General features: G+C 40.9%; 1 protein-coding gene across 21 annotated transcripts in view; it reads right to left on the bottom strand.

Moving 5' to 3' along the window:
• The window catches only part of LOC109103604 (collagen alpha-1(XXV) chain), a 527,306-nt gene that overhangs the window by 30,689 nt on the left and 474,040 nt on the right, over nt 1-22,577 (bottom strand). For 18 of the 21 annotated variants that reach the window (XR_006155246.1, XM_042728382.1, XM_042728384.1 and 15 more), the window contains 5 exons: nt 22,440-22,484; nt 22,226-22,270; nt 22,022-22,102; nt 21,858-21,920; nt 12,373-12,423 (listed from right to left, as the gene is read on the bottom strand). Coding sequence is in view for 20 of the 21 variants with exons in the window: in XM_042728382.1 (XP_042584316.1) it covers nt 12,373-12,423; nt 21,858-21,920; nt 22,022-22,102; nt 22,226-22,270; nt 22,440-22,484 (285 nt within the window). In the remaining variant the exon portion in view is untranslated. The remainder of the gene's footprint in view (nt 1-12,372; nt 12,424-21,857; nt 21,921-22,021; nt 22,103-22,225; nt 22,271-22,439; nt 22,485-22,577) is intronic. The other 3 variants (XM_042728388.1, XM_042728399.1, XM_042728400.1) reach the window with 1 other exon arrangement.

Raw genomic sequence — 22,577 nt, 5'->3', positions numbered from 1 at the left:
AACAAACAGCTTGATTTTAATAATGCATTAGTAAATGTTTGAAAGTATGTCCATTCTTAGTTCGTGTTACCTACACTAGTTAACTAATGTTAACTAATGAACCTTATTGTGAAGGGTTACCATTTACATTTAGTCATTTAGCAGACACTTTTATCCAAAGCAACTTACAAATGAGCACAATGGAAGAAATCAAAATCAACAAAAGAGTAATTATATATAAGTGCTATAAAAAGTCTCAGTTAGCTTAACGCAGTACATGTAGCAAGGTTTTTTTTTTTTTTTTTTTTTAATTTAGAGGCCTTTTTTGCTTTTGTTAATTGTATAATAAATAAAAAGAAAACAAAGATAGAATACAAAAAGATTAGAGAAGCAAGTGGTAGTTTTTTTTTTTTTTAGAAAACAAGCAGTTAGTAAATAAATAGTTTTTTAGAGTGCAAGTCTTTTATTTCTTGATTCTTGAAGATGGTTAAGACTGATTTTTGTTACAAAATTGATTTGGAACAGCTGTTGAATAAACAACTAAACTGAACTATTATGCCTGTGTCATGCCACTTAAAGGAAAATAATAATAAAAAAGGTTCTTTGTTATGGTTTAACAATACAGTGTAATATTTTTATCTTTGTAACTGTAGTGACGCGCTACTGCGCACGTCACGAATCAGGAAGTTGGTCGCTATCCAATAGTCAGTCGCAGCAGCCTGCAATCTCTCTCAGTCACCTGTTTCTCCAGCGATCGCATTTTTCTTTTCCCTTTGCTAAAGCAACGTCTGTGAGTATTTCTTACCATGCAATATTAGGATAATGTCTATTTTTATCTTTGTGAGACTATTGAGAAGGCTAAAGTTTGCTTTATGTTATTACTGCCGATTGTTTACTAGCTCGATCGCGTTTATCATATAGATCACCGCCGTGTAGATAATCCATTCTGTTTTCTCTGTATTTGGATTTAATATTAATATACATCTCATTTGCATTGTATTACAGTTTCACAATATCCCAGTAAATTTTATGGAGATGAATCATCTGTGTCCTGGAGTTTCTTGGGAGTGTTTAAGCTGAATGGAGCGTAGTCCATGACAGTGAAAAGACGGCGACACAGCTAATGAGGGATCGCCTTTTTACAGAGCAATTCAATACCAAGAGAAGTGGCCAACGCTACAGCGTACACTATTCTTCTCATGTATTGACACCGCAGTGAGTCACGATGTCACAACGAAGCAACAGTAAAAAAGGCATTGAAGATATTCAGTCAGAGACTGTGCGTTCAAGAAGCAGTCGTTCATCTGGTACATCGTCCAGCTCGAAGATTAGTATGGCTGTCGCCATGGCAAAGGCAAAGGCTGAAGCAGCGCAAGCTAGAGCAGCACACATGCAGAAAGAAATTGAACTTAAAGTAGAACAAGCTCGTGTTCAAGCAAATCTTGGTGCATTAAATGAGGAGAAAGAAAAGGATGCCGCCATAGCAGAGGCGAATGCTCTTGTTGCCGGATTACAAGACATGGGTTTTGAAGTATGCAGTAAGGCTGGCAGCCAGGTTCCTCAATCGGTCAAAGACCAGCGAGTCGCCGCTTATGTGTCAGCACAAGCCAGCCTATGCAGCAAAGGTTATCGGTTAGAAGAGGTAGCGGACTATGCTTCACCAACGCTGCATCCTCCACATTCTCAAACTAATGATGCAATCATCTCAACGCCTCACCCAATCAGCACGAGTCAAAATCAAGCTGCTGCTTCCGCAGAAATTATGCAACATCAAGTTTATCAAGCTCCTCAGACAAGTGGAATACCGCTACAACAAAGGTACAATCAAGCGTTTAACACTTTCTCAGTTCTTCAGCGTGATGAGAGTCGCTTGCAACAGAACGTCAAATCGGATCCCTCCCCTCCTGCGCGCACACATCCTCGCAAGACACCTTATGAAGCTAGCCATGATCATTCTACGTCCACTGGAGATCTCATCAAATACCTAGCTCGTAGCAGCCTGGTGACTTCAGGTTTAACCGCATATGACGATCAGCCAATGAACTATTGGGCCTGGAAAGACATCGTTCCTGAATGCTATCACCGATCTAGACCTGTCTGCTGCAAGAGAACTGACCTCCTCATCAGGTATCTAGGGAAAGAGTCGACAGAGCAAGTAAGAAGAATTAAAACTGTCAACATTAAGGATCCAGTGATTGGACTACGCATGGCATGGGAACGCCTTGACAAAGTATATGGCTCACCGGAGGCCGTCGAGCAGGCCTTGTTCAACAAGCTAGAAAACTTTCCGAAGGTTACAATGAAGGATCCACGAGGACTCAGGGATCTAGCCGACCTGTTGTCGGAGCTTCAAGCAGCCAAAGAAGATAACTATCTTGCAGGCTTGTCGTATTTGGATACCTCCAGAGGTATTAGGCCTATTATCGAGAAACTACCATACAACATGCAAGAAAAGTGGCTTTACCTTGGCGCAAGATACAAACAGGAACATTTTGTAATTTTTTCACCTTTCTCCGTGCTGGTAGACTTCATCGCCCATGGAGGCAAGGGCTCGCACTGACCCAAGTTTTAACTTCTTCACGCAAGCTCCAGTGGAGAGAAAGAGTAAATGGGAGAAACCTACTAAGACACCAGTGTATGTTCACAAGACGCAGGGTCTCAGGGGTTTCTAAGGCAGAGTATGGAGAAAGTACAGAACGTATTGATCCCAACAAACACTGCCCCCTGCACAAGAAGCCTCATCCTCTGAGGAAGTGCAGAGGTTTTCGTGAGAAGAGCATAAATGATCGCAAACATCTTTTGAAAGAGCATCATATCTGCTTTCGCTGTTGCTCCTCCACAGACCATCTAGCAAAGGACTGCACTGCTGGAATAAAATGTACAGAGTGTGGGAGTGCGGCTCATGTGACAGCACTTCACCCCTACTCACATACCTGGAAATCTAAGCTCATCCCCTTCCACTTCAGAGGATGGCGGGGAGGAGGACAAAAGCAGAAATCAGAGAAGTTAAGTCGACGTGCACTCAAGTATGTGGTGAAGGATTGAGCGCTAGGACATGTGCTAAGATCTGCCTTGTTAATGTGTTCCCCAATGGCTGCAAGAATGAGTCTAAGAGAATGTACGCCATACTAGACGAACAGAGCAATCGCTCACTAGCGCGGTCTGAGTTTTTTGAGATTTTTAAGATCTCTGGAAATTCCTACTCGTATACCCTCAAAACCTGTGCGGGGTGTTCAGAGACGGCGGGAAGGAGAGCCAGTGGTTATACTGTGGAGTCGGTGGACAAGAAAATTAGCATTCGTTTGCCTACACTCCTGGAGTGCAATCAAATCCCTAACGTTCGCACTGAGATTCCAACGCCGGAAGCAGCTTACCATCAAGCCCACCTGAAGCGCATCGCTGACAAGATTCCGCCTTTAGATCCGGACAGCAAAATTCTCCTCTTACTGGGCAGAGACATCTTACAAGTACACAAGGTCCGAGAACAGATTAGCGGCCCAGGTGATGCACCATTTGCGCAAAAAAAGGCTTGATCTAGGATGGGTCATCATTGGTGATGTGTGCCTTGGAGGTGCTCACAGAAGAACACAAGAGGTGAGAAGCTACAAAACAGCCATTTTCGAGAACGGCCGTACAAGCTATCTTCAACCATGCAACAACCAGATCAAAGTAAAAGAGATATTTGAGCAAGCGTTTAGACCTCAGCATCATTCAGCACCAATCTCCATCAGTGGTTCCATGACGCTCGGTGGAGACTGCTTAGGGCAGACCGTCTTCGCTCGTTCTCCCGACGACGATCATAGACTCGCTCCATCCATGGAGGATCTAGAGTTTCTGAAGATAATGGAGGCTGAGTGTTTTCAGGACAGTTCCAAAAGTTGGGTCGCACCTTTACCCTTTCGGTTGCCGAGACAGAGGCTGCCTAACAACAGGAAGCAGGTTTTTGACCGTTTTTGTCTCGCTCCAGCGCTCATTGGAAAAACGACCACAGTTGAAAGAAGCCGATTTCCTAGAGTTTATGGAGAAGATGTTCAAGAAGGCACACGCTGAAGTCGCTCCGCCAGTACAGCCTGGACAAGAGTGTTGGTACCTACCCCTGTTTGGTGTGTATCATCCAAGGAAACCAGATAGGATTTGTGTGGTCTTCGACAGTAGTGCGTCATGCGAAGGAGTGTCACTCAACGATGTCTTGCTAACTGGTCCCAACCTTAATAATAGCCTGCTTGGTGTCCTTATGAGGTTCAGGAAGGAACAGGTGGCGATCACTGCCGACATCGAGCACATGTTCCACTGCTTTGTAGTCAAGGAAGACCATCGTGACTTTCTTCGCTTCCTGTGGTACAGGGACAACGACCCTACCTCCGACATCATTGATTACAGAATGCGGGTTCACCTTTTTGGGAATAGTCCCTCGCCTGCCGTAGCAGTGTATGGTCTGCGACGGGCAGCTAAGAAAGCAGAAGCAGACTATGGTAGTGATGCAAGAAGATTCATCGACCGCGAGTTCTATGTTGACGACGCTTTGAAGTCCTTCAGCACAGAAGAAGAGGCCATCAGCGTCCTAGGGCGAGCTCAGAAGATGCTTGCAACTTCCAACCTCAGGCTACACAAAATTGCTTCAAAAACCGACCGGCAGTTATCGAAGCGTTTCCATTTGAAGATCGCACCAAGAACGTCAACAGCCTAGATCTCTTTGTTGATGATTTGCCAATACAACGTAGCCTTGGATTGCTCTGGGAACATGCGCACAGATACATTCATGTTTCGAATCGAAGATGACCAGAGGCCATTCACTCGTAGAGGAGTGCTTTCGACTGTGAACAGCCTCTACGATCCTCTAGGATTCCTCGCACCCATCACGGTTCATGGAAGACTGATACTCAGAGAGCTAACTAAGCAAGCAGAGGATTGGGACACACCTCTTCCCAAAGACATGGAGACTGAATGGACTAGATGGAAACGGTCGCTCCAAGATCTGCACGGACTCCAGATACCACGCCCTTATACGTCATTCTCCACCGCAGGTGCTCTAAGAAGAGAGCTCTGTGTCTTTGCAGATGCATCGGTAAAGGCAATAGCAGCCATAGCCTACATCAAGGTGACAAGCCACCAGGAACAGACTGAGATTGGCTTTGTCTTCGGGAAAGCAAAGTTGGCGCCTCAGCCCGATCTAACCATCCCAAGGCTTGAGCTTTGGTGCGGCTGTACTCGCCATCGAGATCGCTGAGATGATAGTTTCAGAGATGGACACCATGTTCGACAACATCGCCTACTACACAGATAGCAAGGTTGTATTGGGTTACATCCAGAACCAGTCGAGAAGATTCTATGTCTACGTACACAACAGGATCCAAAGAATCCGTCAATCACCTTGTTCTGGCCTTTGGAAGTACGTCCCAACACACCTTAACCCAGCCGACATTGGATCAAGAACTGTGACTTCAGACTTGCTTAGCAGCACAACTTGGCTCAAAGGTCCAGCCTTTCTTTACGATGCGTCTTTGCATTCATCTGAGCTTCAAGAAGCTTACGACCTTATCGACCCTGACGCTGACTCTGAAGTGCGTCCCCAGGTGGTGGCAAGTTTCACTCATGTTACCAAAGATGTGATACATCCACAACGCTTCGAGCGCTTCTCTAATTTCAGTGCTCTCCTTACAGCCGTAGCTCGCCTCATTCATGTAGCTCGTTCCTTCGCTCACTCTATCCAGGATGAATGTAAAGGGTGGCATGTCTGTCGACCTACAGAGGAAGAATTGTTGAAAGCCAAAGTGTGTATTGTGAAGAGTGTCCAGAACGAGTACTATTCAGAGGAGCTTAAGTGTATTAATTCAGGATCCAACCTTCCACCGAATAGCAGCCTTTGGAAATTGCACCCCATCTTAGACCAAAACCAACTTCTTAGAGTAGGAGGTCGAATTGAGCAATCGGATCTGAGTATAAATGAGGTTCATCCCATAATCATTCCTGGCCGGCATCATTTAGCTACTCTGATTGTGTCTCACTATCACGAAGCAGTGAAACACCAGGGAAGACATCTGACTGAAGGTGCCATTCGAATGGCAGGATTCTGGCTAGTGGGAGCTAAACGCTGCATTAGTAGTTTACTTCACAAATGCATCACTTGTAGAAAACTGAGGGGCAAAATGGAACATCAGCAGATGGCAGCTCTGCCAGCAGAACGGCTGCAAGTAGCACCTCCTTTCACTTACGTAGGTGTTGACGTTTTTGGACCCTGGGAGATTGTTTCACGTCGTACAAGAGGAGGAGTCTTCAACTCTAAATGATGGGCTGTGATGTTCTCTTGTATGTGTTTGAGGGCAGTCCACATCGAGGTGATTGAAGCCATGAGTACCAGCAGTTTTATCAATGCCTTGGGGAGGTTCTTTGCTATCAGGGGCCCCGCAAAGCAGATACGTTCCGACTGCGGAACTAATTTCATCGGCGCTTCTCGTGAATTAGAAATGGACCTGTCGAATCCAGGTTTCAAACGAGTAGAGGAGTACTTGAACACTCAGAACTGCACCTGGGTATTCAACCCACCCCACGCATCTCACATGTGTGGTGCGTGGGAACGAATTATCGGCATCGCCCGTCGTATTTTGGATTGCATGTTGCTTGAGCAGAAAAGGTCTCATCTTTCACATGAAGTCCTGACGACCCTCATGGCCGAAGTAACCGCGATCATGAATGCCAGACCACTCATTCCAGTCTCATCGGATCCGGAATCGCTTCTCATCCTCACTCCAGCGATGCTCCTTACTCTCAAGATTGGCTCTGCGCCTCCTCCTCCATCAGGAAGCTTTCAAGAAGTGCATCTCATCAGAGAACAATGGAAGCAAGTTCAGAGCCTAGCAGACATGTTTTGGAACAAATGGAAACATGAATACCTCAAAACATTACAGCTTCGGCACAAGTGGCAAGGAAAGAGGCCGAATCTTCAAGAAGGAGACGTGGTTCTCTTGAAAGACAATCAAGCTAAGAGAAATCAATGGCCTGTCGGTCTCATCACAAAAACCTTTCCAGAAGAAGATGGATTAGTTCGGAAAGTTCAAGTGGAAATTGTTAAGGATGGAGCCAGAAAGGCCTTTTCTCGGCCTGTTACAGAAGTAGTTTTGCTTCTTTCTCCAAAGACTGATTCTGTCAATTAATGTGGGCTCTTCGAAGACCCCAGGCGGGGAGTGTCATGCCACTTAAAGGAAAATAATAATAAAAAAGGTTCTTTGTTATGGTTTAACAATACAGTGTAATATGTTTATCTTTGTAACTGTAGTGACGCGCTACTGCGCACGTCACGAATCAGGAAGTTGGTCGCTATCCGATAGTCAGTCGCAGCAGCCTGCAATCTCTCTCAGTCACCTGTTTCTCCAGCGATCACATTTTTCTTTTCCCTTTGCTAAAGCAACGTCTGTGAGTATTTCTTACCATGCAATATTAGGATAATGTCTATTTTTATCTTTGTGAGACTATTGAGAAGGCTAAGTTTGCTTTATGTTATTACTGCCGATTGTTTACTAGCTCGATCGCGTTTATCATATAGATCACCGCCGTGTAGATAATCCATTCTGTTTTCTCTGTATTTGGATTTAATATTAATATACATCTCATTTGCATTGTATTACAGTTTCACAATATTCCCAGTAAATTTTATGGAGATGAATCATCTGTGTCCTGGAGTTTCTTGGGAGTGTTTAAGCTGAATGGAGCATAGTCCATGACATTTTGTTTATTTTTTTGTATGTAAGTTGTATTGATAGATGGGATAGAATTGGATTAGTATGATGTTGGTTCAATATAAATAAAAAAAAAAAAATAGCTTAGATGTAGTAAACTACTTTTGCCGTGTTGTTGTAGCTTAGCTTGCTACATTTCACAGGGCTGTAGCTTTAGTGTAGTGAAGCTTCATTTAATGAAGAGTAACTGTTAGTTTAGCTTACTACATTTTCCAAGTAGCTTGCCCAACACTGTATGTCATGGACCTGAAAGCAAAACTCCATACACTGGGATGGCTCTCTATGGAGAATTTGCTTCAGGCCCAGGGCAGGCAAAGCCAGTTGTATAACAGGGGAACTAAGCTTCGAGAGTTTGCACCAGGATATAAAGTATTACTGCCAACCTCCAGCTCCAAATTGTTAGCAAAGTGGCAAGGACAATTTGAGGTCACACAGCGAATAGGAGATCTCAATTATGAAGTAGTACGAACAGACAGAGGCGATTCACAGCAAATCTACCACCTCAACCTCCTTAAAAAATGGAGCGAGGAGGAGTCAGTGTTGCTTGCAATGGCAGTGAGCAGAGAGGAGGATCTTGGGCCAGAAGCGATCATCAAAGAAAAATCCCTCGCCCCGGCCCCAGGAGGGGATCACCTCTCGCCCTCGCAGCTCACTGACATCGGGCGTTTACAATCAGAATTTGCAGATGTGTTTTCGCCCCTGCCTGGTCGTACTAATCTGATTCAGTACCATACTGAGACGGAGCCGGGCGTGGTGGTTCGCAGCCGGCTATACAGATTACCTGAACACAAGAAAAAAGTGGTTCAGACAGAATTAGAGGCAATGCTGGGGATGGGAGTAATCGAGGAGTCCCACAGTGATTGGGCGAGCCCGATAGTTTTGGTGCCTAAAACGGTCGTGTGGACTATCACAGGGTGAACGCAGTGTCAAAATCGTCAGTGATGAGCTGCTTGATCGGTTAGGTACGGCTCCCTTTTATTCAACATTGGACTTAACAAAAGGATATTGGCAGATCCCCTTATCTCCCATATCCAAAGAAAAAACAGACTTCACCACGCCGTTTGCATTACACCAATTTGTGACGCTTCCTTTCAGCTTGTTCGGGGCCCCAGCCACGTTTCAGCGCCTCATGGATAGAGTTCTGCAGCCCATGCTGCCTATGCCGTGGCCTACTTGGATGATATCATCATCTACAGTGGAGACTGGCAACATGTATGGAGCATGTGAGGGCCATCCTCGGGGCGCTGAGAAGGGGCGGGGCTAACGGCCAACCTGAAGAAGTGCGCAGTTGGGCGGGTGGAGGTAAGGTATCTGGGCTTCCACTTGGCAGGTGCGTCCCCAAATTGACAAGACAGCAGCGATTGCGACTTGCCCCAGGCCCAAGACCAAAAAGGAGGTGAGGCTGTTCCTGGGGCTGGCGGGATATTACAGGAGGTTTATTTCTGGTTATTCGGTCCTCACCAGCCCGCAGATTGACCTCACTAAAAAGGAGGTACCATATATGGTCCAGTGGACGGAGCAGTGCCAACAGGCCTTTACCCGGGTTAAGGCTGCCCTGTGTGGCGGACCGCTCCTACACTCTCCTAACTTTTCTCTCCCTTTTCTGTTGCAGACTGATGCGTCGGACAGGGGGCTGGGCGCTGTCCTGTCCCAGGAGGTTGAGGGGGAGGACCGCCCGGTGCTGTACATTAGTCGGAAGCTCTCAAAGAGAGAGACTAGGTACAGCACCATAGAGAAGGAGTGTTTGGCTATCAGGTGGGCGGTGCTCACCCTTCGCTATTACCTCCTGGGATGGGAGTTCACCCTCTGCTCGGACCACGCGCCCCTCCAGTGGCTCCACCGCATGAAGGATACCAACCCGGGAATCACCCGTTGGTATCTAGCTTTACAGCCGTTTAGATTCAAGGTGATTCACAGGCCGGGGGCGCAGATGGGCAGTGGGGGTATGTGGCGGGGGAGGCATGGTTCAGCAAGGTCTGCGACGGGAGGGTGGTCTGGGGACTGGTGGTTCCGTGAAGCCAGGAAGCCAGGACGCCAGGAAGACGAAAACGGCCGAATATTGTACAGCAGTGAAGTGATTGAAATGTATGCGCGTGTGGCGTGATTTTGTTTTATTTTTTATGGTCTAATAAAGTTCCCACGAGCCTCAGAATGCCGACCCCGATCTCCTTCCTTCTCACTCAACCCAACCTGAGACTATTACAACACTGTAGCAGCAGAATTTGTGAAAATTAATATTTGTGTCCTTCTCGAAACTTTTGGCCATGGCTGTACAGTCAGACAGAAGTCTCTCTACACAAACTCGTTGGGGTCTATATTTTATTTTAGCTTGTGGGGATCACAGGTTGAGTTCTTTGTGAAGAATTGCACACCATGGCAGTGTTACAAGTTACAGGCTGACATGCTGAGTGATTTGGATAAGGACGGAGGTTTGTCTACTGCCCTCTTTATCTTACAATTAACTTCTTTATTTAGCTCCTTTATTTTATCTTCCTATTATGTAAAAAAAAAAAAAGATTGCTTTAGATTCTTGGTAATCCAGGGTTTGTTGTCTGCAAAAATCTAACCTTTTTAGTTTGAATAACCATCTCCACAAAGACATTAATATAACAAGTAATCGTATCACTCAATGATTCATAATTACTGCAACAATTAAAATCATTAAAAATAAATCGCAATCAGTGATCTGGAAAGTGCTCTGGTCTCTTAGGTTCTCAATTGAGTCCTTTGTCCATAACTGAACCTGCTGAATGACAGGTTTAGTCACTTTAAGCATAACCTACTGTACTCTAACATAATCTGTCTTTCCCTTTCCCTAGGGAACTCCTGCTGTGTCCTGTAGTAGACACTTTGGGTAATGCTGCCTGCATGACCAGTGTCTAAAGCATGTGTGAAAAAACTCCAATCCTATTGGTCTACATAGTCTGTGATGTCTTAGGCGGTTGCCCAGAAGTATAAAAAGGCGCTTGTATAAAATTGGGCGCTTTAGGGCTCAGAATGCACACATTGTGAGAAATTCACTATGCGGAAGCTCTGATCAAGTTTGTCTCTTTTTTCAAGGAAAGAGGGCTAAGCATCTGCACCTCACGGGTCGGGTCCCGCTGCTGAGGCATGATGGAAACTCAGCTCATGGTGATCACAGGTTGAGTTCGTTGTGAAGAATTGCACACCATGGCATCGGAAAAGAGAAGGACTTTCTTCTTAATGCTCCACTTTTATCTACCTGGCTTTTAGGCACCTCAGTAGAGGCGGTTATGACACAATCAGCTGGTTTCAGGAAGTTCATTTCCCTGTCTGTCTATAGCTGAGGCTCATAGACAAGATCAGAAGCCTAGCGTTACTAACCGTGCCCCTCCTCCCTCTAGTTGGCAATGGAAAGCTAAAGCTAATAAAGGGAAAAAGGATCTTAGGGACATGCTAAATAAGAGATGTAGTGATCACCAGTGATTGCTGCCCTTCTTAGGGTTTTTAACTAGCGGTCTCCTTGAGCCCTTGGTTAGACAGTGCTATCTCCCCTGCTTGTAAGCAGATAGACCCACTCTCTGTGGTCTGGGCAGTTTTGCGGGAAGGTTTTACTTGATGGTTATCTGCAACTACTCTCCTTACTTGGGTTTAAGTAGCAATCTCTTTGAGCTCATATCTAGAGGTTTTCTAGTAAGACTCTTCTGTGATCGTGTGTATCCAGGCTAGTATTGCTCACATAGCATAGTTATCTGTGGATAGCTGTGTTCTTAACTTGGTTTGGGTGTTCCCCTTTATTTGGAATTGGGTCCCCCTTTTCTGGCAGGTTATGTGAACAGCCAGGGGTGTCAATGGCTTGGCCCCCTTCTGAGAAAAAGTGAGGTGTATGTCTGTCACTTCCTTGGTGCTCTTTCACATGGTGGACAGGCATGTGTCTTGGCATGGCATAGTTGCCATTACGTTCCCCACGAGTTCCAAAGAAGGGGAACGTCTTGAGTTACGCATGTAACCCTTGTCAAGCCTTTAGCCTGCCTGTATCACGTCTCCTTTAAATAACTAAGTTGGTGACATGTTCACCTGCCTAAGACATCACGGGCTATGTGGACCAATAGGATTGGAGTTTTTTCACACGTTCAGACAACGGTCATGCTGGCAGCATTTGCTAGAGGACGCATTGTGTCGTTTCCTCTCGGGGAACCATGATTACATGCATAAATTTAGATGATTTATCTAGATAGACAGATGCTTTTTTCGGAAGCTTTGAGTTTTTTTTTAGATGAAATATTTAATCTCCAATCAATATATTGTCACTTTATTTTAATTATTTATGTGTCTAGAAGTCATGTAATAAGTGAGACAGTATACAACCAGCTGGTTGTTATTGCAGAATAAACTCCTTCAAAACCCCTCAGCTTCATATCAAGGTCCTGAGCACTCTGTTGGATTTTTTATTTCATTTTTCTCTGTTATAACAACTGGCTAAATGTGCATTGTTCCTAATGTAATGTAATGTATTAAGACTGGCAAAGGGTTTTTGTTTCAAGCATAAACCACACTGTATTTATGTATGTGTGTGCATGTGTGTGTGTTAGTGGGGCAAGAAAAAAGAAATCTTAATTTAAGATTCTTTAAAAAAAAAAAAAAAAAAAAAAAAAAAGTTACTATCTTATGCCATTTCTGTTGTGCATTTTTAACTCACCATGGGGCCAGGTGGTCCATGTGGACCAGGTGCTCCAGGGGGCCCAATAATCTGTTAATGTGAGCAAAATGAAAACTGAAAATGAAATGTATAGGTGTGTGTATACATACATACATACATATATATATATACACACACACACACACACACACACACACACACACACACACACACACAGTTGTGCTCATTAGTTTACATGCCCCTTGCGGAATGTGCAAAATGTTAATAATTTAAACAAAATAAGAGGGATCATGAAAATTGCATGTTATTTTTTATTTAGTACTGTTTACATATACTCCACAAGACAAAATAATAACAGAATTTATAAAAATGACCCCATTGAAAAGTTTACATATCCTTGAATCTTAATACTGTGTGACGTTTCCTGGAAGAACTGTTTTTATATTTTGTGATAGTCGTTCATGAGTCCCTTGTTGGTCCTGAGCAGTTCAACTGCCTGCTGTTCTTCAGAACAATCCTCCAGCTCTTGCACATTCTTTGGTTTTCCAGCATCCTCTGCATATTTGAACCCTTTCCAAAAGTGACTGTATGATTTTGAGATCCATATTTTCACACTGAGGACAACTAAGGGACTCATACACAACTATTACAAAAGGTAAACAAATTTACTGATGCTCAAGAAGGCAACACAATGCATTAAGAGTCGGGGAATGTAAACTGTTGAACAGTATGATGATGTGTAAATTCTTCTCATTTTGTTTGTTGTTATATATGCAAATTGTATAATATCATAAGTACACATTTCTAGTAACTGTGCAGTTAATTCTCATATTGTATTTTCAGAAAGCTTTTAAATACAATTAAAAATTTAACAATATTTCAAGTGTAATTTCTGCGATTTTTTGTATTTCTAACCCAATTTTTCTTTGTAAAAGGCAAAATGTTGACCATATTGATTTATTTAAGGATCAGTTAAGGATTCATTAGTTGGAATATACACTGAACCAAAATCTATTATAACATCTTGGTCAATAATTCAGTATCATTTATTTTTGACTAAACACCCCATGTTTCGGTACTGACAGCACATTTTTAGTAGTGACAGTAATGCTTTGGTAGTAACCACATCACATTACAGAATTTTAACTCACATACTAAAACGCTACTAAAACATACTAAAATACAAAATAATTGCATAACTGCAATAAAATCTTGTTTATTTTCCCCAAATATGAGGCTTATGTGTTCCCATTTGTCACTACCGAAACAATTATGACATGTTTCGGTAGTGACAATTTTAGATAATTTTGAACCTAGCTCAAAGATGCTAATTAGCACATGGTTAGCTAGCACAGTTCTGAACACTGGTATACATATAAAAACTAAATGTTATGAAATAACTCCCAAAAAAGTGTGCTTAATTGCAAAAAAAAGTTGTTCGGTAGTGACGTTCCTTAAAGTCACACACAGATTTTTCAGACTTTTGAACACATTTACCTCAAAATGAGGAGACCTAACTACTCACACCTTGTAGGAGGGAGAGGGGGACACAGGAATATTTCCTTATCAGAAATTTTATTTCAGCCAATTGACTAAAACATGGTAGAGACATTAAAAAATGCAGAACACATTTTTACATAAATTTTCATAATTTACAAAGAAAATATAACATAAATATATATATTTTTGAACTTTTGAACAATTTTTAAAAGAATCAAAAAGATACTTTTAAAAACCAAAAATGGAAAAAAATACAAAAATTATTTCAATATCATTTTCATAAGTTGAAATTTAGGGGTTAGGGTTCGGGGATAGCCACCTCCCATTTGAAAGTACCCAATAAATTATGATTTTTTATATTAAGCTTACTAATATTTGAAATATTATTGTGGATTTCAATCAATAATAGAATAATCTTAATAAAAATCTAGGATTTTAATACTTAAATGTTTTTTTTAAATGTGTTTTTTGGTTGTGGGACAGCAGTTTGCACCAATTCTGTAAAATGGCCTATCCTCCTGGCTACCAGGAAAAAAAAACAAGTTTTGTGAATTTGGTATTTTTCATGTCATTACATTGTTTAAAACATAAGAATATAATAATAAAAAAATAAAAATATATAAAATTTTAGAAAAATTATATTTTAGTCATGTTATGCTATGTCTTCTGTAGAGGACATCAGGACTTTAAAATGTCCTGTTTTTTTTTTAAATATAAAAAGACATGAATAGACAGGAAAAGTAAAAAACTGTGGGACTTGTTTTGTTTTAAATGAATGATTCTCAACTATGTTATTAAATATATTTTTAAATACCATTTTTCTTTATGCAAAATGTGTGTAAAATGGCCATAAATGGGTTTTCCCATTATATACAATGTATCAGTGACTGTATCAAATTTGCATATTAATGTGTTTTTGGGGCAATATAGAATGAAAAAAATAAGTGCAATAATGGGAGTAATAATTGGCAAGATTTCCATAATAATGTCTAATATTACATAGGAATATTGTCTAGTCAAGTCAAGTCACCTTTATTTACAGGTGCATCTCAATAAATTAGAATGTCATGGAAAAGTTCATTTATTTCAGTAATTAAAGTTTCACTCAAATTGTGAAACTTGTGTATTAAATAAATTCAATGCACACAGAAAGAATTAGTTTAAGTCTTTGGTTCTTTTAATTGTGATGATTTTGGCTCAAATTTAACAAAAACCCACCAATTCTCAACAAATTAGAATACTTCATAAGACCAATTAAAAAAAATAATAATAATACAAAAAATAATATTAATAATTTTTAGTGAATTGTTGGCCTTCTGGAAAGTATGTTAATTTACTGTACATGTACTCAGTACTTGGTAGGGGCTCCTTTTGCTTTAATTACTGCCTCAATCCGGGCGTGGTATGGAGGTGATCAGCTTGTGGCACTGCTGAGGTGGTATGGAAGCCCAGGTGTCTTTGACAGTGGCCTTCAGCTCATCTGCATTTTTTTGGTCTCTTGTTTCTCATTTTCCTCTTGACAATAACCCATAGATTCTCTATGGGGTTTAGGTCTGGTGAGTTTGCTGGCCAGTCAAGCACACCAACACCATGGTAATTTAACCAACTTTTGGTGCTTTTGGCAGTGTGGGCAGGTGCCAAATCCTGCTGGAAAATGAAATCAGCATCTTCAAAAAGCTGCTCAGCAGAGCTGCTCAATTTCTTGGTAAACGGGTGCAGTGACTTTGGTTTTCAAAAAACACAGTGGACCAGCACCAGTAGATGACATTGCACCCCAAATCATCACAGACTGTGTAAACTTAACACTGGACTTCAAGCAACTTGGGCTATGAGCTTCTCCACCCTTCCTCCAGACTCTAGGACCTTGGTTTCCAAATGAAATACAAAACTTGCTCTCATCTGAAAAGAGAACTTTGGACCACTGGCCAACAGTCCAGTTCTTCTTCTCCTTAGCCCAGGTAAGATGCCTCTGACGTTGTCTGTGGTTCAAGAGTGGCTTAACAAGAGGAATACAACAACTGTAGCCAAATTCCTTGACACGTCTGTGTGTGGTGGCTCTTGATGCCTTGACCCGAGCCTCAGTGCATTCCTTGTGAAGATCACTCAAATTCTTGAATCGATTTTGCTTGATAACCCTCATAAGGCTGTGGTTCTCTCGGTTGGTTGTGCATCTTTTTCTTCCACACTTTTTCCTTCCACTCAACTTTCTGTTAACATGCTTGGATACAGCACTCTGTGAACAGCCAGCTTCTTTGGCAATGAATGTTTGTTGCTTGCCCTCCTTGTCAAGGGTGTCAATGATTGTATTCTGGGCAACTGTCAGATCAGCAGTCTTCCCCATGATTGTGTAGCCTAGTGAACCAAACTGAGAGACCATTTTTAAGGCTCAGGAAACCTTTGCAGGTGTTTTGAGTTGATTAGCTGATTGGCATGTCAACATATTCTAATTTGTTGAGATAGTGAATTGATGGGTTTTTGTTAAATGTGAGCCAAAATCATCACAATTAGAAGAACCAAAGACTTAAACTACTTTTAGTCTGTGTGCACTGAATTTATTTAATACACGAGTTTCACAATTTGAGTTTAATTACTGAAATAAATGAACTTTTCCACGACATTCAAATTTATTGAGATGCACCTGTATATAGTGCTTTAAACAAAACAGATTGTGTCAAAGCAACTGAACAATATTAATTAGGAAAACAGTGTCAATAATGCTAAATGACAGTTATATTATGACAGTAATATATTTTTTTTTATAAAATGACAGTAACAGTATTGATATACAATATAATTTGTTCCCTATTCATTTGTTGTGTATCCCAAAATGTTAATAAACATGCTTTAAGTTCTGGTGTCCTCTACAGTGGAAAATGAATTTAAGTTCTGGTGTCCTCTACAGTAGAAAACTTTTATTTGAAACCCTATAACATTTTCCCGAGATGTTGATTTATGACAAACAATTTGAAAATTAGTCCGATTTAAATTATCATTACAAAATATTAGCATTTTTCCATAAGGATGCTCAATTTGATCACTGAATTAACATCGGCCATAGGAGAGTGAGTAGTCATGGTGAAACATCCAATCATTTGGTATCTTTAAAAAAGCACTGAATGTGCTCTGTACAGGACATCCAGACTTAAAACTGTGGCATGTAAGATCTCAGAGAAATCGCTAAAAAATAATGTACTCTACTGAGGACAAAACTCCATAGCTGGTAGTCAGGAGGATATTTATCCAATATCCAATATAAAGTGATTTTGTATCACACATGTAAATTGATAAAACTTTTACTCATAGTGCATGTACTGCTACATCCACAGGGATGAAAGGAGTAATGATTCATTTTATTTATTTTGAATGATTTGTGTTCCATGTCTGGCCTGTTTCTGTGGTTGTTTAATCTATGTCGCTCTTGCTTCTCCTACTCTCTCCTTGACATGGGTCATGGGATCCACCAGATTCCAGTTCCAGCTCATTAAGTGGAGTACAAAGAATCCAAGAGAATTCCAGCCCAAGCAGAGAGACTGAGGCCCTGTCCATACGAACGCGGTTATTTTTAAAAAAGCAGCTTTTTCTACACAGTTTAGCCTTTTGTCCACACGCAAACACAGCACCAGGTCACTGAAACCGAACATTTTTGAAAATGCCTGCCAGGGCGAAGATTTTCAAAAACTCGGGTTGCAGTGTTATCATGTGGAAAGCTTTAAAATTTAAAAACGGAAGAAGGAAAAAATCCATTTATAAAAATACCCATGTACGTGTGGACATAGCCTGAGGTGATCCTCACTCAGAGACACTACCATCTTTGATTCCCAGCGTTTGTTGTTCTCTGTATGGTATTTGTTGTTTTGTCAGGTAAAAGCTGTGTAGTGTGTTTTAGCTAATTTTTATTTGCCTGAGCTATTGGATCATTCTAAGCCGTTTACTGTGATTCAGACAACATTTGTACTTATAAGTATATATTACTCTGTTCCTTTTTATACATTTCCCTACATCAGTTATAGGGATCTGGCTGCCCTTCTTGTTTTAGAACCAAGTTTTCTCCTGTGTTTACTTGGAGTGAGAGAGTGTCAGGTAATTCATGGATTTTTTATTGTCATTACTGTGTGTGTGTGTGTGTGTGTGTATACACTCACTGGCCACTTTATTGGGTGCACCTTGCTAGTACTGGATTGGACCCCCTTTTGCCTTCAGAACTGCCTTAATTCTTCGTGGCATAGATTCAACAAGGTACTGGAAACATTCCTCAGAGATTTTGGTCCATATTGACATGATAGCATCACACAGTTGCTGCAGATTTGTCGGCTGCACATCCATGATGCAAATCTCCCGTTCCACCACATCCCAAAGCTGTTCTATTGGATTGAGATCTGGTGACTGTGGAGGCCATTTGAGTAAAGTGAACTCATTGTCATGTTCAAGAAAGCAGTCTGAGATGATTTGAGCTTTGTGACATGGTGCATTATCCTGCTGGAAGTAGCCATCAGATGATGTAGTCATGATGTAGTCATAAAGGGATGGACATAGTCAGCAACAATACTCAGGTGGGGTGTGGGGTTTAAACAATGCTCAATTGGTAAGGGGCCCAAAGTGTGCCAAGAAAATATCCCCCACGCCATTACACCACCACCACCAGCCTGAGCCATTGAAACAAGGCAGGACGGATCCATGCTTTCATGTTTTTTTATGCTAAATTCTGACCCTACCATCTGAATGTTGCAGCAGAAATCGAGACTCATCAGACCAGGCAACATTTTTCCAATCTTCTATTGTCCAGTTCTGGTGAGCCTGTGTGAAATGTAGCCTCCGTGTCCTGATCTTAGCTGACAGGAGCAGCACCTGGTGTGGTCTTCTGCTGTAGCCCATCTGCTTTAGGGTTTGATGTGTTATGCATTCAGAGATGGTATTCTGCAACGAGTGGTTATTTGAGTTACTGTTGCCTTTCTATCATTTCTAACCAGTCTGCCCATTCTCCTCTGACCTCTAACATCAACAAGGCATTTTTCGTCCACACAACTGCCGCTCACTGGATATTTTCTCTTTTTTGGACCATTCTCTGTAAACCCTAGAGATGGTTGTGCATGAAAATCCCAGTAGATCAGCAGTTTTTGAAATACTCTGTATAGCCTGTTTGGGGTTGTAAATGATTATGTGTTTAGATTAGCTTAAATCCCCTTTCTTCCCTATTCTGATGCTCGGTTTGAACTTCAGCAAGTCGTTTTCACCACATCTAGATGCCTAAATGCATTGAGTTGCTACCATGTGATTGGCTGATTAGCAATTTGTGTTACTAAGCAATTGAATGGGTGTACCTAATAAAGTGGCCGGTGAGTGTATATATATATATATATATATATATATGCTCATACATCTAAGCCACTCCATAAGCCACTTTTGCTGTGTGTTGCTTAGTTTCGTTGTCGCTTTTTATTTTGAGTCTTCTTGGTGTTTTGAGGTTCTGAATGCTCTGGACTGGGTTTTCATTAAGACTCATAAGAAAATCTCTATATTTTGGTGATCTGAGATTTTCTTCTACTCTGACGAGTCCCTCAGTCTCTGACACTAAGAAACAGCCCCACCATCTTGATGCTGCTTACCAGCACACTTTACTTTGCAAGTGATGAGCAGTGTCAGATTTCCTTCAAACATGATGCTTGAATTTGAGATTAATCAGACCAGATCAGTGGAGTGTTGCAGTGATGTTTGTCCTTCTGTAGGTCTCTCCCATCTCTATATATGATCATGGAGCTCAACTAGAGTGAACATGAGGTTCTTGGTTACCACTCTAACCAAAGCCCTTCTCCATCAAGAGAGTCCTGGGTATTTCAAACTTCTTCCATTAAGGGTGATGGAGAATACATGCTTCTGTGAGCTTTCACTCCAGCAGAATTTTTTTTCTGAACTCTTCCACAAATGTGTGGCTCGATGCAATCCTATTTCTGAGCTCTAAAGGCATTTTTTTTTTTTTTTTTACTTCAGGGCTTGGTTTTTGCTCTGATATGCATTTTCAACTGTTAGACATTTTATTAAGATGTGTGTGCCTTTTCAAATCATACCCATTCAATTGAATTTGCCACAGGTTAACTTCACTCAAAGTGTAGTGACATCTACAAGCAATATGAATGCAGGTGCATCTAAAAAAATTAGAATATCCTGAAAAAGTTTTTTTTTTCACTTTTTTTTTTTTTTTTTTTGAAAGTTTTTAATATGTATATTCTAGATTCATTACATGTAAAGTACAAAATTTCAACAGTTTTTTGGTTTTAATTTTGATGATTAGAGCTTACAGCTCATGCAAGTCAAAAATCCTATATCTCAGAATATTAAAATATTTACATTTGAGTTTCATTAAATGACCATCCCTACAGTATAAATTCCGGGCATCTCTTACTCTTTGAAACCACAATAATTTGTGTGGATGATTGCTTGGTTAATGGTCCAGAAGACAATCACTGACACCCTCCACAAAGAGGGTAAGTCACAGAAGGTCATTACTGAAAGGGGTGGCTGTTCACAGAGTGCTGTATCAAAATATATTAAATCCAAAGTTACCTGGAAGGAGGAAATTGGGTAGGAAAGGGTGCACAAGCAACAGGGATGACCGCAAACTTAAGAATACTGTCAAGTAAAGCCGATTTAAACACTTGGGAGAGCTTCACAAGGAATGGACTAAAGCTGGAGTCAGTGCCACCATGCTCAGATGTCTTCAGGAAAAGGGCTATCAAGCCACTTCTGAAACAGAAACAACACCAGAAGCATCTTACCTGGGATAAGGAGAAAAAGAACTGGATTGTTGCTCAGTGGTCCAAAGTTCTCTTTTCAGATAAAACTAAATTTTGCATTTCATTTGGAAATCAAGGTCTGGAGTCTGGAGGAAGACTGGAGAGGTACAGAATCCAAGCTGCTTGAAGTCCAGTGTGAAGTTACCGAAGTCAGTGATGATTTGGGGTGCCTTGATGTCTTCTGGTGTTGGTCCATTGTGTTTTATAAGGTCCAAAGTCAATGCAGCTGTCTACCAGGAGATTTTGGAGCACTTTATGCTTCCATCTGCTGACAAGCTTTATGGAGATGCTGATTTCCTTTTCCAGTAGGAATTTAGCAACTGCCTATAGTGTCAAAACCACTTCCAAGTGGTTTGCTGACAATGATATTACTGTGCTTGATTGGCTAGCCAACATGTCTGACCTGAACCCCATTTGGAAACTATGGGATATTTTCAAGAGATCCAACAATACATACGAGGTGAATGCTCAATAGTGACTCAGCAGTGCCACAGGCTGATCGCTTCCATGCCACACTTCACTGATACTGGAATTTTTGCTAAAGGAGCCAAGTACTGAGTGCATAAATGAACATACTTTGAAGAACTTGAACTTTTCTGTTTTGAAAATCCTTTTTTTGATTGATCTTAGGAAATATTCAAATATTTTGAGATACTGGATTTTTGACTTTCATGAGTCAAAAAAATAATAATAAAATAATAAAATAATAATAATAAAAATAAACTTTTGAAATGTTTTACTTTACATGAAATGAATCTAAAATATTTAAATGTTTCACTTTTTGCAACATGTTACAAAAAAAAAAAACATTCCAATTTTTTGAGATGCACCAGTATATATATATATATATATATATATATATATATATATATATATATATATATATATATATATATATATATATATATATTTTTTTTTCCTTAAAAACGCTGTAGTAAGAATGCTCTTTTGCTTGTTGTTTTGGCCTTTCCCCTCCTGAAGCTCTTGTTTATTTACATCCCACAGTTTAATTAATTATTTTGTTTTATTTTAAATCTGGTGTCACTGAGCGTTTTGTGTCTGGCCTGGGACCTGGAGATGGCAGTTCTCTCATTCTCTCCCCATTATTATTTTTACACTCCTTTTCCTACCCCTTAACTGCCACTCTAAGAAAGATTACTCCAAGTTTTCTACAGGTATTGCTGACTGTAAATGCAAACACACATTCTTAATTCACATTTTGTTGGCTTTACATACCGAGGGTCCCTGAGGGCCTGGCAAACCAGTGTCTCCTTTGTCTCCTTTCAGACCATTCACACCCTGTGGACACATTTCCAAGACATGACTTAAGCTGTATCAAGCATTGTACATTATGTGAAATACCACAAGCATCAACGAATTACATTTTCAGATTATTTTACCTGTAATCCAGGAAGACCCATTGATCCCTTTTCTCCTGATATTCCTGGGATTCCTGTGTCCCCCTTTGAACCTTTGTGACCCTGAGAACATGTAGATTATATTAATTGTGACATAGGAATAAATAACAACTTAACATGTGGTTAGATATGGGTCTCACAACAGACAACAGAAGCTAGACAATTAGAATATTTTAGTCCTCTTACCCTTTCACCATCCAGGCCAGGAAGTCCAGGAACACCCTGATCACCCTGTGAAAAGCAAAAATATTTATTTATAGGCTGAAATGAACTGCAATCACATTAGGATCTTTGACTTCACAAAGTTTGCAATCACAAACACATAAAATGCTAGACTCTCACATAAGACCCTCAATTAATTCCCTATAATGGCCACATTGTTAATAGATTAAGTTGTTACCTTCATCCCTTTTGGTCCAATTGGTCCAGGAGGCCCAGGGGGACCCTAAGTCATAAAAATAAAATAAATAAAAAAAAGAACATAAGAAAAATTATAATGTGAAGATAAATACCCCAAATATTTATTTATTTATTCATT

The sequence above is a fragment of the Cyprinus carpio genome, chromosome B7, assembly GCF_018340385.1.
Source record: "Cyprinus carpio isolate SPL01 chromosome B7, ASM1834038v1, whole genome shotgun sequence".
In the NCBI taxonomy this organism is placed as follows: domain Eukaryota; kingdom Metazoa; phylum Chordata; class Actinopteri; order Cypriniformes; family Cyprinidae; genus Cyprinus; species Cyprinus carpio.
The sequence above is the reverse complement of the archived record's forward strand: the minus strand, read 5'-3'. Positions and strand labels throughout refer to the sequence as shown.